This window comes from Girardinichthys multiradiatus, chromosome 20 (genome assembly GCF_021462225.1).
Source record: "Girardinichthys multiradiatus isolate DD_20200921_A chromosome 20, DD_fGirMul_XY1, whole genome shotgun sequence".
NCBI classification, from domain to species: Eukaryota; Metazoa; Chordata; class Actinopteri; order Cyprinodontiformes; family Goodeidae; genus Girardinichthys; species Girardinichthys multiradiatus.
The window spans coordinates 32,885,891-32,900,120 of NC_061812.1; the positions used below are offsets into that span (position 1 = coordinate 32,885,891).

The 14,230-nt window shown below is 41.4% G+C and overlaps 1 protein-coding gene across 5 annotated transcripts in view; it reads right to left on the minus strand.

The window, feature by feature from the left end:
• Nucleotides 1-14,230, minus strand: part of kif21b (kinesin family member 21B) — an 85,518-nt gene extending 71,288 nt beyond the window's left edge. For 3 of the 5 annotated variants that reach the window (XR_007035389.1, XM_047347371.1, XM_047347369.1), the window contains exon 1: nucleotides 13,821-14,230. Coding sequence is in view for 4 of the 5 variants with exons in the window: in XM_047347371.1 (XP_047203327.1) it covers nucleotides 13,821-13,861 (41 nt within the window). In the remaining variant the exon portion in view is untranslated. The remainder of the gene's footprint in view (nucleotides 1-13,820) is intronic. The other 2 variants (XM_047347372.1, XM_047347370.1) reach the window with 1 other exon arrangement.

Below are 14,230 nucleotides of genomic sequence, written 5' to 3' on the forward strand. Positions count from 1 at the left end.
GGTTCGAGGGGCCGACATTCAACAAAGACACCTCTGAAGGCGGACACCTGTTACAAAACCCATAAAAGCAGTAAAGGTGGAGTCAAATACCTCTCTTTTGCCCTCTTACTGTATCTGCCTCGACCATCAAGAAGAGCTTGAGAGAGTGAAAATGAGAACATAAAAGGATGGGTGCGGTGGCAATTCAAGAAGATTGTCGCATGTTTGACATGAAAAGCTCAGAAACTCAGGAAATTACCCCAGCCTATTTAGAGTTGGGAGCTTTGGGCATATCAGTGACTCTGGGTTGAAATGAGAGAGGCCCAGAGGAGCGGGAATGGATGGAGGACAGGCAGACCAATGGCTGTTAAGGTCGAAACAAAATGACTAAGAGGGAAGAATGAGAGCAAAAAGGGAAGCTGAAGTAAAAGATCAGATGGTCACAGGGTGGTCCAAACCTTTTCTCTTTTTAGCATACATGCAAAACCTTATGTACTGCAGAAAACTGACACTGAATATCACCCTGAACACACCAGCTTCACTGTGAAACATGGTGCTGGCAGCATCATGCAGTGGAGATGCTTTTCTCCAGTAGGGACAGGGAAGCTGATCAAAGTTGATAAGAACATGAGCAAACTGAACAAAAGCCCACATTTAAACAACTTTACCATCTAAATCTGCTTGCGTATATTACATGTCCCCACCATTTTACCCTGTATTCGACTCAGAAAATAAAAATGTCAGAATCCTTTGTGGTTCATAGATTCTGAATTGATCAAAATGGTGACCCAGACACACAAATTTATTGTCCCCAGTGTTTGTGATCAGATAATTTAACCCAAAAAGAAAGAAAGCTGTTAGAGCTGGTAGTTTTGTAAGTATTTTGGTTCTAGAAAAATACAGTCCCGTAATGATCCGATTTCATATATTTCAGTCTATCCAATAGCAATATACCAGTTTGCCAGACCAACATGATGCTCTCGGATCTCACCCTTATTGCCACTGTTTTATGAGTTTAATACCCTGGTTTGGTTCTACAAGAAATTTGGCCATATCAAAAAGTCTATTCGTCATAGTTTCCTGCCATCTGACAAAAAGGTTCCAGCACAGCGCAGCTGAAGTTTCGGATAAATGAGCTACAGTAACCATTTCTGTGCCGTTGCCCATTTAATCAGTGCTGACATTGATTTTCTGCAGTGATTCAGCAAATAAAACCATCAGCGGACTCTTTCCCTCCAGTACACCTTCTCTTCTCTTCCTCTGTTCGATGCTTTATCCATCACAATCAATTCTAGACGCTCTTCCCATAACATCCAAGCTACCCTCTTATTGTAATCAGTTAAGTGTCTGTGCATGAGTGAAATAGCAGGACACACACTGCCACTCAGGCTTATGGAAGCAGGACGTTCACTCCAAAATCTGTGTCTCGCTTCAGCTTCCAGCACTTCCCAACTGACCCAATAACACAGCAGGGTAATGGGCCGCAAGCCAAGTGGTACATGCTCACATTCAGCGTTTCTTATGTTGGTTCAGCTGTGAAGTGACAGGGTGAAAATGTCTTGTTCCTGACAACCTATGATCAACACATTAAAATTAATAAAATAAGGCTATTTTGCAAGCACTGAATAAGATTTTTAAATCTAAAGCAACAAGATAAGGTTCAAGGGTAATTAAAGAGTGGACAAACAAAAACGGCAGCAGTTTTGTAACGGTATGAGATAGATTTAGGTGGGAGAACTGGAGAGGAAAGCATTAAAAAGGTCTGGGATGTAACATGTACAGAGCTGTGCAAAATAAATTTCTCCTGTAAATGTTTTTTTGTCAATAAATGTTTCAGATCAGGGCTGCACGTTGACGCAGTTGGTAGCACTGTTGCCTTGCAGCAAGAAGGTCCTAGTTTCAATTCCTGGCCGGGGGTCTTTCTGCATGGAGTTTGCATGTTCTCCCCGTGCATGCGTGGGTTCTCACCGGGTACTCCGGCTTCCTCCCACAGTCCAAAGACATGCCTGTTAGGTTAATTGGTCACTCTAAATTGCCCTTAGGTTTATGAATGAGTGTGTGCGTGGTTGTTTGTGTGTTGCCCTGTGATGGACTGGCGACCTGTCCAGGGTGTACCCCGCCTGTCGCCCATAGACTGCTGGAGATAGGCACCAGCTCAACCGCGACCCACTATGGAATAAGCGGTAGAACATGACTGACTGTTTCAGATCAAACAAATAATGTAAGAGTTAACACAAAATGCTGTTTTCAAATAATGATTTCAGTTAAGGAAAACAAAAAAATATATTTGAATAATGTGAAAATGTGCAAAAAATAATTATCTGAATTGCTAAATCATGAATGAACTGTGACCAGCCACATTTTTTTTTGGTTCAGTTTGATTTGCCACACCCCGACCTGATTACTGCCAGATGTGCAGAATCACGAAATCGATAAAAACATAACCTGCCTGACAATATGAAGTAGGCTAAAAGATCTCAAAAAGCAAAACATAATGGCCAGATCTTAAGACATCCAAGGACAGATATAAAATAACTGTCATCCATCAGTCTAGAAAGGGTTACAAAGACATTTCGAAGACTTTGGTTGTCCAACGAATCACAGTGAGAGTCATTATTCACAAATGAAGAAACCATGGATGAGTGGTGAACCTTCCCAAGAGCAGTCGGCAAAAACCACTGCTGACTAAAAAGAAAACAAAGACCCATCTCATACTTTCTAAAAAAAAAAAAAAAAAACATCTGCATGATCCCCGGACTTTTAGTAAAATATTCTACAAACTTTCAAGACAAATGTGGAACTATTTGGAAGGTTCATGTTCAACTCCATCTAAAGTAAAACTAACATTTCCAAAAAAGAATGTCATACCAAAACTCACTGAGTGGTAGTGTGATGGTCTGTGGCTATTTTGCTGCTTCAAGACCTGCACCACTTGGCTCCTTCTCCTGAATGAGAATGTCCACCCATCCCTTGATGACCTTAAGCTCAAGGACATTTGGGTTATGCAGAAGGACAATGATCCAAAACCCACCAGCAAGTGCACCTCTGAATGGCTAAAAAAGGGCTTTACAGTGCACTAGTCAAAGTCTGAACTTAAATCTGCTTGAAATCCTGTGGCGTTGCCTTAAAAGGCCGTTGATACTCAAAGAACCTCCAATGTGGCTGAAATAAAACAAATTCACAAAGAAGATTGTAAGAAATGGTCTGGGAATTGGCGATGGGGCGAATCTGGAGCTTCCACAGAGCCATCAAGGTGGATGTTATCGCCACCTACTGGCTTGGCATTACAAATGTTCTTATTTAGATGACGAATTTTGGATAGGAAGGAAGATGTCAACAGAAAATACTTTATAACAAATATTTGGAGTAGTGTAGTTATAGCCAAAAACAAATTTAGCAGCCTAGAAGGACACATACAAACAACCATCAAAAGACGGCATTTTTTAAAAATAAATCTAAACCCTAAACATCTTTTTTAGTGCAGCTTCCTTTGTGTAATTACTTTATTCACCCTTAAACTCAGACAGAATACTTGTGACCTAGTCTTCCCATCCTCTTCATGTTATCCCTATCCATCAAATTATCCTTGCAGGCTGGCTACCCCGTTGCCAGAGGCAATGCTGCCAATCGGTAATCGGCGATAAAAGAGAGCTGGGCTCACAAACTCTCTGAACATTGGTTTGACTAATTCTGTTAACATACAGTGTCAAACTCTGGAGAACAAATGGGAAAACTGGCTCATGGACATTAGCATGAGCATTCACTTATCTGAACCAGACTTCAGATACAGAGTTGGCCCACATTTTTGGGAGCCTACAGCCAAGTTATCTCTTCAAGATGTATCAGAGAAATAAAAAGGTATGTTTATCTATATAAAGAATTAGTCCCAATGTTTAAGGCCTGTCTAAATGAACTACCACGTTATTTTACCGAATTAAATAGCTTAGCTTTATATGGACTAAAGCCAACGCTTCAGTGTGTGCTTTAAGACTGTAAGATCTGAAATATGCGTATTCATTGCAGAAAAGATCAACTAAAATAGGACAGTGCTGTGTGGAACAGGCCATGTGGGAAGCCTCGCCTGTGATAGATTTTGGCAAAGAATTAAAAAACAAAGATTGTCTTGATTGGCTGTCGGTGTAATTGCCCTGAAAGTTCCATTCACAACAAGACGTTTTTTTATCTTTTCATGAAGAGTTAATTTTACAGATATTTGCTTTGCCTATACTAAAACTATAGGACAAACTGATACTGTGCCAAGCAGAAAGAAATGTCCCCTCTCTATAAAAATAAAGTCAAATACAAGCATTCATCAGTCAGTTTCTGCTCATTGTTACCAGAGTACATCAGCACGCATTATAAGAACCGATTCTGGGTCAATCCTCACCCCATTTCCTCAGCCAGACCCCCCCTTTCTCATTCCCCCTTCCTATCCGTCTCATCTGCTCTGTCGGCTGCAACATGGGGGGAGGTGGAGAGATGACAAAGAATCAAATTGGCTTCCTCTGCTACATTTTCATGACAGACAGTGTTGTCAAGGTCAGTAAGGATCCATAAGAGCTTGATTCTAATGAATTTCAGCAATCTAAAAGAAAATAAAACTAGAGAAGATATTTTTGATACGCTACACAGAAACCACGAGTTTTAGAAATTAGTCCAGAGGATTTACTAATAACAGCTGGTAATTAAATTAGTTTTGTTTAAGGAGTGAGACACCAGGCAAAAAATCCAAAAATATGAAAGATTTAAAGCAAGTTGTTACGAATATAATAAGATAGAAAATGTGGATGTTCACAGCCTATGGTCATCTATCCAGGGTTCAGCTTCCTTGGATGCAGTTTATGAATTGGAAATATGAATTTGCATGCATTCTAAGTTAGAAATTCTTAGGTATTACAACCTGAATTTATTTGGCTAAATATAGGACAAGTGTAGCAATGAAGAGGTGCGTTTAAAGCTAAAAAGGAAACAAAGGACTTGATGGGTTTATACGCCGATTTGAATCCAGGACCAGCTTCACTAAACCACTATGCTGGGATGATGTTATATAAATAAATTAAAAGGTAACAAAACCAATATGGAAACACTGGGAAACAGATGCATTTGTTAAGCGTACAACAAATACAGTGGAGTGGCAGACTGCTACCGTGACTCTGCTTGTCTGGCTTGCTCCCTTGAGGGCTGGTTAACATTACCACCCACCCTGCCTCCTACTGTCAGACAGCATTTACTTTGACTGCTAATGCAGCCAGCCAGCATGTCTCTGTTTGTCTGTAGGTATGTGACTTTCTATGTTAGGCATCTGCAAAAACATATGCATTCCTTCTAACATAAGTTGCGGTCAGAAATTAAATAAAATCCAGTTTTGGGTTTCTTTTTGTTTGTTTGTTTGTTTGTTTTCCCACAGTCAAGATGATCCTAACTGGACTTTTTTCAGATTTGTTGCCTCTTACAGCTTTGAAACACCTCATTGATACTGAAAATAACTAACTTTCACTCTGTCTTCTGCAGTAACAACTTCCACACTAAAGAGTGTTGTCAATAGTGCAACCTGTTATCTATGTGCATTCACTGGCCAATTCAAACTCCACCCAAAATCTATTCGCAACCCTCAGTAACAGAGCAAGTAGATGATTGGTCTTATAATTTTAAGCCACAAGATACTATGCAAATTTAACTGAACCAGGTTGGGCCAGGTGAAAAGTCATTTAAAATCGTGTTGTCTTTACCGAAGCTCCATTTCCCATTTTCACATTTTGTTTTGTTAAAGAATTAAAAAGGCCAAAGTAAATGACAAATAATTTACTTGAATTTAATGACCGAACGCAAAGTCACTCAGTAATAGCTACAAAAAACAGAATCTACAATGTCCATCTAGAAATTTAAAAGCAGCTAATTTTAACATTATGAATAAAAGTGGTCAACTGGGAGAATCTGCAGTGATCTGTTTTAGTCATGCACTCTACAAATTTGGCCTTTACGGTAGAGTGGCAAGAAAAAGAAGAAAGTCAGAAGACGTCCAGTTTGCTACAAGTCATGTAGAAAAGCCAGCAAACATTTAAAGCCAGATGATCTGATCGAATAGGACCAAATTTTCACCTTGGTGCCACACACAATTGCGTAGAGGGTAAATAACGCTGCACATCACTCAGAACACACTGTCCCCATGTTGGCAACATGGTGGTGGCAGAATCACGCGGGTGTGATGGATTTCTTCATGAGGGACAGGGAAGCGTGTCAAAGCTGTTTTCAGCTGACACCTCTTGTTCATTGAAATAGGTGACACAAAAACACACGAAAAGACACATGGACACGAGCTGTGACTAAGCTACCTAATAGTGGAGGTGATTATGGGCCAGCTGGTCACAAACACTTACACACCATGTCTTTATAGACCCAAAGGGGTCCCTTTATCTATATAAAGAAGAAATGGCTCTTGTTATAAACTTATAAAAAGAAAAAGGCAGAACAGAATACGATATTTCATTCAAAAAGGGGTAGCTAGCATTAAATTGGGGAAGTAGATTAAAACTTTACAGTCTAGATGCACCTGAGGGCATCCGTCCGACTGCATCTACTTCTCTCTACGTGAAAACAGCAAACACGTCCAGCTGCACTCAAATTATTCATATGCTCACTTCTCAGACGCGCACACATGTGCTGTTCATATTAGCTCGCTACAGTGACCCTTTTGACAAAGGACAAGACACTTGCTGTTTTTTCCCCCTCACTTCGCCCACCCTCTGTCCACCATCCTCCTCTGCATCTCCACCTCTTTGATTTCTCTCTGTGCTTGCTTTGCTGAATTATAGAAAGCGTTATTCCCTTTTCAAGTAAGAAGAGCGGTTTATGAAAGAAAAAGGACAACCAAAAGGAATGCACTCCAAGCACCTCGCCTCTCACAACTCCTTGAAAATTATTGCCTGAATCCTGTTTTACCCCTGTCTCTGTGTGTGTGCAAGCTCAGCAGAGCACACAAAGACCTGCAGTGACATCAGACTCATTCACACTGTATCCTCTGTCTACACTCACCCAAGAGGTGCTCTGTTTAAAGAGCTTCGGTTGAGCCCCTTCCCCCCCTCCACACACACACACACACACACACACACACACACACACACACACAGAGCCCCTTGTGATCTCTAAATGACCGCAACAATGTCAACACACATATGATTTACCAAAATATGCAAGCTTCAAAGGATCCTAAAAGAAATGCATTTATTGTTTCTCGCAAATGCAACAACACAAGGACATCCATTATTATTTGTTCTGGCCACACAGGCAGCAAAAATGGTTTCCTTGAGTTCAAGCTGCATAAATAAGGATACACATGGCTATTTAGAGGGCCAACTGACATGATGAGTCCCTGATAACAGTAAAATGCTAATGCTAAAATGGACTGAGGCGCTAGTCATTCCTTTCTGAATTCAAATGAGTGCATTCAAATGAATGCAGATCTGCCTTTAAGTGATTGTATGTGCGTTTGCATGTTCAAGTACAAAATAAAAGGGGGTTGAGGGAAGAAATTCCATCAATTTGGTCACAATTTTGACGAGTTTTAAAAATTATGTGAGCAGGCTTGCCACATTTTGAATGTGCACTGTCTAGTTTCAGTCGACTCAAGGCCCAAGGCTTGCCCTCGAGTCTGTTTCACCTCAGTCACATACTGAATCGTGTCAACAGCAACAGCTCACAAAGCAGGAAGCGAACAGGAAGTGTGGATAGTTCAGCAGCAGTCTTACAGGAAGTCATTCTGCAACGGCAGCACACCATTTGGGAGTACCGACGCACTGAATCAGGAGAAGTTCATCAAAAGACTGCTCACGCAGTTTAAACATTTGGAGCGAAAGCATGCAGAGGCTGAGTGAGAAGTATCTGCTCATCTTTCCAAGACACACACAAGGTCCAGCTTCCTGGTAATAGTCAGAAACAAATCCAAATTCCTTTAAAAAACAAACATTTCATGGCAAATTTGATCATATTTTAGGACTCAAAACACCTAAAATGTAGCTCTTTCCATTGTTTAAAGTATTTTTAAACATACTGTTCTTGCACACAAATTGCCTTTGGAGCAAAACAACATTACCATTACCTCACATGGATAAGGTTTTTGCATATGTAACAGTAGAGCACGATTGTACATTGCATTAAAAGGCTTTACTGTAATCCTGACAAATAAGAATCTTATTAAGCAGAATTTGTCAAAAAGTTTTTGGCTGCTAATTGGCATCATGGGAGAAAGGACAGAGTGAGCACTGTTACTTTCCCATAAGACTGTCCTAAAAAAGTAGGTGAGCTTCACGAGCCAAGTAAACAACATATTGTAAAGCAAAATTTTGACTAAAGTAGCTTTTTCCGGACTAAAGTAGCCTTTTCAAGAAAAAATTACCGTACATGTTTGGTGGCGGAATGACATGTTGCCCTGAGAAAATTAACTGTAAACAGACTTCAAGAGTTGAAGCATCATGACAGGCGTTGTCCTGCTGCTCACAATCCAATCAGAAATTGTCTGCCTGAATGCTAAAAATTTGAGCTGGAAACATTGCTATTAATACTTTCTTCTGGGTATGATGCCCAGGTTTTCTCAACCTTTAGTTGCCTTGTGCTAAGTTCATGCTTTTTTATCCAACTTGTATGTAAAAATTATTTATGCCCTTTAAAGTGTACAAAGCAGTAAACAATAAACAGTGCAGCTTGGCAACCACAAGCTTCTTTGTTTAGCTGACCTTTAACACCCCTTTAGCCAGACAAATATCTGCTTATACAGCCAAAAGAAAAACTTTCTAGTCTTAGAAAACAGGTGAAAAGCAAACAACACTCTTTTTTAGTACCACATAATATACAGCAGTTTAGTTGAAACATAGCTACATATGTAACTGCTATTAATGTCCAAGTCTCAAATCTACTTCTTGAGGTCTCCTGCCACATTCACATACAAGTGTCAAGAAAAGGAGGATCAGAAATACAAAGAACAAAACATGTGACCATGGGTGGCCCAATATTGGGATGTTTACAGAATCCTGGTTTCAACCCCATTTTGCCTTTCCCTTTATTCTGTTTCTCCACAATAACATAAAAATACCAAAAAAATGCCCCCCCATAATAATCTGCCATAGAAGAAGAAACACACAACCACCAGTGGGCAAGAGGGAAGTGATGCACAGCTGTGGATGGTACAGTCGGGCGTGTGCTCTGCCACGTTTCCTGCTCCTCTTCCCTCCCCGGACTTCACAATCACTGATTAGAACCCATTTCAGCAGCGACTCTCGTCAAAAAATGCTTTTACTTTCATCAATTGGTGACAAGGTGTGTGTGGAGGGGATATCAAGGCCGAGTGTAAGAATGCTATTATGAGAAGATTTAACTGCAGCAGCCAAACCCTGTGACTATAACTCCAGTAAAGTAAGCCTGATAGCCTTGACTTTTTCCCACCAAACCTAGCCTTTTAAATGAGACCCCATGGGAGGTATGTAACCCAGACAGTGCATGTGTGGCAAAACTTTAACTCACACACACACAGGAAACAGGCGAGACTGGTAGCCTGCACAGGACAAATATCCAACAACAAAACACCACCTTTTTTTCTCCTATTTAAAGCCTTTGTGTATCAGCTCTTAGAGGGGCCACTTCCGCAGTTGTATTCTGCTGCTCTTGTTTTGTTTTGCACTCAGCGGAGCACAGTAATGGATTTACGAGGGCCTTCTGTGTCTGAACGGTTTAAGATTGATTGATTACTGTCCCATCAGCTGAGCTTCCACTGCCTCTTAGCTAAAAAAGCTCTTCGTCATAACTGCTTGTAATCCACCTGTAGGCTAGTAAGGAACACTGAATATTGTATGCTCCATGTTGCAGTTTTTCTTTTTATCCCCCCCCCAAATAAAAAACAAAGCGGGAAGCACACAGGCATCCACTCTTTGGTAATTCCTTAAGCAATGGCTGTAAAATGGCCCTCTCGGAAAGCCTTAAAGTGAGAACATCTCAGAGTGGTCACAAAAGCCACACTAAACAGATTTGTCTTTGTGTCTATTTATACGCAGATCCAGAGGCTGACTGAGCAGTTCAGCAGGAGACAAGTCACTTCTTGGTCTCATTGGAAGAACGGTGGGACAGATCAATATGCAAAAGGAATTTCACACAGTGCTCATAACTCTCAAGTCAGGTTCCACCCAACAAGCACATGACAGATGAATTATTGGCTTTCATAACAGTGCACAAAAACACTCTGGGTCACTTCTAATGTAAACCTTTTAAAGCACAGCAATTTATATAAAGTGAAACTCCATATGTGCAAATAAAACTGAGTGTTTGCAAATGAATCTTCTTATCCTTACAGCCTGTTTGGTCCAGACTGAGGTGGTTTTGTAAACGACTACATGCCCATAAAATGCAAAGCTCACCAAATGGATGAGTTACATTTAGACATGGCCCGATATGAGACTCCCACAGTATGATAACCTCAAATAAAAATACCACGGTTTGAATGGCATCATGGTATTTAGAACAACAAAACAAAAATGTATAGCATGATCTTATTATCTCTGTCATTCTGCTATTTACAGAATGACACGAGAAATAACAACTTAACATTGAAGCTTACGTACTATCATTTTGAAACAGCTACTTCTGTAGTTTCCATACAATGGCTGTGTTTCTTGCAGTAAGAAATATTTCCAAACTGCTCCTACTTGTAAGCGAGGGAAAAGTGTAGCTGGCTTTCTGCAGCCAGCTGAATGGTAGTGTGCAGCAACAATTAGGGAAGTGAGAGTTCTGTGTCACTTCTGGGTACATAAAGCCAGAGAAATCATGTTACTCCAACAAAAACAACTTCAACCTGAAGGAACTGTATAACCAAAGTTCTGGGAGTTTTGAAACAGTAATTTCTTTAAAACCTTGGTGTACCAATAACTAGCCCATGCATACATCATTTATTTCTGTAATTTAATTAAAAAATGAAATCCTATATTCTTTAGATTCATCACTAACAGAGTGATATATTTCAAGTGTTTATCTTAATTTGTAACCCATATCCTGGATACATCTGTATCGGCGTCCGGGTTTACTGTGAAACTGCTATAATCATCAAAATAAAGACACATACCTGAAATACTTCCCTCTGTGTAATAAATCTATATAATAAATAAGGATCACTTCTTGAATGGAGTTATTGAAATAAATTAACTGTTTCATCAGGTGCATCTGGTCATGTGTGACCTGACAGCGCTGCAGATGCGGAGTGAATAATCCATCCCTCAGGCAGTCAGATCTGAATGCAGGATTGTAGGCTATGTCACTGGGTATATGGACATTGTTTAGGGATGGCAGAGCAAACACTAAGGAAGCAGACACTGGCGACTTCAGTCATGATGACCTCACTGACCTCTGAATGCATACTCGCAGATTAGCGATCAAACTTAAAATGAGATGGTGAAACTAGTGAGCCTACGGGCAACACAACATGGGAGCAATTAAACAGCAGCCCCTCTTATCAGCGGACGACTTTCTCTGGGAAGAAAATTAAGCTCAGATGGCCGTTAAAGGGGGGGATGAATGCAGTCTATGTGGCAGGAAGTTATCCTTATACATGTGTTTATTTGCCCGTTTCCGATTTCCTGTTAAATACACAGAGACTTTGTGTGTCTCTCACAAGGTATCTAAATATAGGTCACGTATGATGAAAAGGAGCTTGAAAACGAAACCAGTCATGTATTATTTCAAAAGCTCTGTTCAAGACTATGTTAATTAAAACAGATTTAATGGTTTTCTTTTGCTTCTGCGTCTTTTAGGGTTGATTTGACCCTGTTTTTAGCTTGCAATGTGCCCAAATACAGATCTGCATCAACTCCAATCAATCTAGGTCTGGTTCGATAACGCCAGCTGTGAAGCAGTCACTGGTGGCCTTTTTTTCACCAGAATCTACTCAACTTCCTGTTACAGTTTGCAGTGTGAACAAGCAGAAAAAGATTCAATCAGCGGCTGACTATAGAGACTGAAACCTCCCCCAGGGGAATGAAGCCAATTGTTTTAGGTCTTAGCTGTACCAAGCAGTTCTGCAGAACCACAGCAACCTGCCATTCTCAAGCCCGCACTAAGTTTCAACAATGAACCATAAATGGGTCCCTGACTAAGATCTGTTAAAATTCACAATGCTGTACTGAGTTTATGGCTGGAAGAATGTCATCCCCTCCTCCAAGAGGCACCACCAGGGCTAGAGGAACCTACAGGAACCTGGCAAACTAAGGCTCTCCAACGTCAGACGTAGCATTCATCAGTTGGGTCACTTATATGTCGGATCACTATGTAATGCTGAATCAAAACCTGAACTGACATAGTAGGACAATGGTCTCTAATGTTGGTCCCCAAGCATCGCTGTCTTGCATGTTTTAGGTGTTATCCTGCTGCCACACAACTGAGTTAAATGGATGGGTGATTAGCAGGCTTCTGCAGCACTTAATGGCATGTTGAATTAGGTTTGTTGGAGCAGAGACACATCTAAAACATTATGAACAGTAATGAAGCTATTTAAAATAGTTATGTTTAACACCCCTTGTGCTGGGTTGTCCCCTGAAAGCGAACGAAGCCATCCTCCCCAAACACAATGAGAAATGAGGAAGGGGTGTTAGGACACAGATGAAACAGACCAAAGAAGGGAGTCCAAAAGTGAATGAGACCAGCTTTACTCAATAATAATATACAGCTGCAGACTCTCGACAATGTGTTCACTGGCGGTAACTACGCGGGTACAGGGACAATCTAGTGTCATGGTGGACAAGGTTTCGGCCCCTCGCAACACCGATGGCTGCTTTATCGTTCTTGACCCAAAAAGTGGCTGCTTGTTCGAATCAAGGGGGACATGCAAAGCACAAACATTGCTGCCTTGATGATCCCACACCTATGGGACACACGCTCAGAAAATGTTCGAATGATGTAGTGAGTTTACATTGTATGCATTTTAAAACACAAAAATAGCATTCCTGTTTTTAAATTATATTTTTAAAGCTCTGAGTTAAAAGGACTGTGACGGTCTGTCCCATCACTGCCTCCGCTATGTATGCATGTTTTTTTAAACAGCATGATTATACAGACAAAGAACTGACAAGAATTATGTCCTGGCTGCCAATTGCAGATGCTTCTACCCTGCAAGTGCCAAGACATAGAGACATTTACATGATCGTCGTTGAATTTGCAATTATTTTAAGCACACAGCTAATTGTTTCCGTCCTCTACAACGATCCTAAATGATCTTAAAGCTTTCTTGCCTGCATTTTCAACAGCGACAGGGAATGATACAGTTCTGGTGGAGTGGGGGGGACATATCTTTGTGTCTATTTCAGGCACAATTAGAAAGTCCCTACACAGCTTGGCTTTGGCAGACTCTGCCATACACAAGTTCGGAGCTGACTAGATGGAAGGTGAGAATGCAGGGAGAGGACTGTGGAGATGATTAAGCAGTGTGAAGAGAAACGCCCATTGTCCTCTCTGCACCTGGCTGCAGCTGTCCTTTCTTGTCACTTTACCCAGCGTTAAAACATGAATGCAACCTTCAGCTTCCACTGTAAACTGGCCAGTGCTGAGAGGAACTCTCAGCCCTGCATCATGAAATCAGTCAAATAAAGATAGCATGCATGGCACAGACACGTTTCCCCTTATCAATAAAGTGAGGTGCACCACCCATATGTTGCAAAAATGGGTGTATGGGTGATCCTGCGCTGGGCTAGAAACATTCTGGCGCGTTTAGTGTTGAAAATGATCCTGAATTATGTATTTGACTTAACAGACCGCCTGCGGGTACAGACACAATCTGGTCTGCTAAAGATTTCCTGCAGACGTCGGAGGCTTACCTCAAAGCAACCTTCACACAGCAGTCGCTCAGGCTCGCCATGGTCGCTCTCAAGGTTGAGGTGGACTGTTCCGGTTGTGCTGTGTTTTTCAGCGTGGGTAAGCCCTGCTGCTCACTGCGACTGCTTGGCTCTCTCAGGTCACCGGGAGCAGCCGTCAAGACCTGCCAGCGGCGGTGAGGTGCCTCCTCACCGGGACTCCTCTTGTCTTCGTCCTCTCCTCCGCTGAGGTGGTCATTTCTGTCTGTCTGCCGTTTGTCACATCACACAATTTGACCCGTGTTTTTCCTCTCAGTCTCTCTCTTTCCGTGATCTCTCTCAGTCGCTACATCCTGTTTAAACTGTCTGTAAGCGAAGCATACGCGCGCTTCTCTGCAACCACAGCGCTTCTCTGGGCGATCGAGCTGAATGAG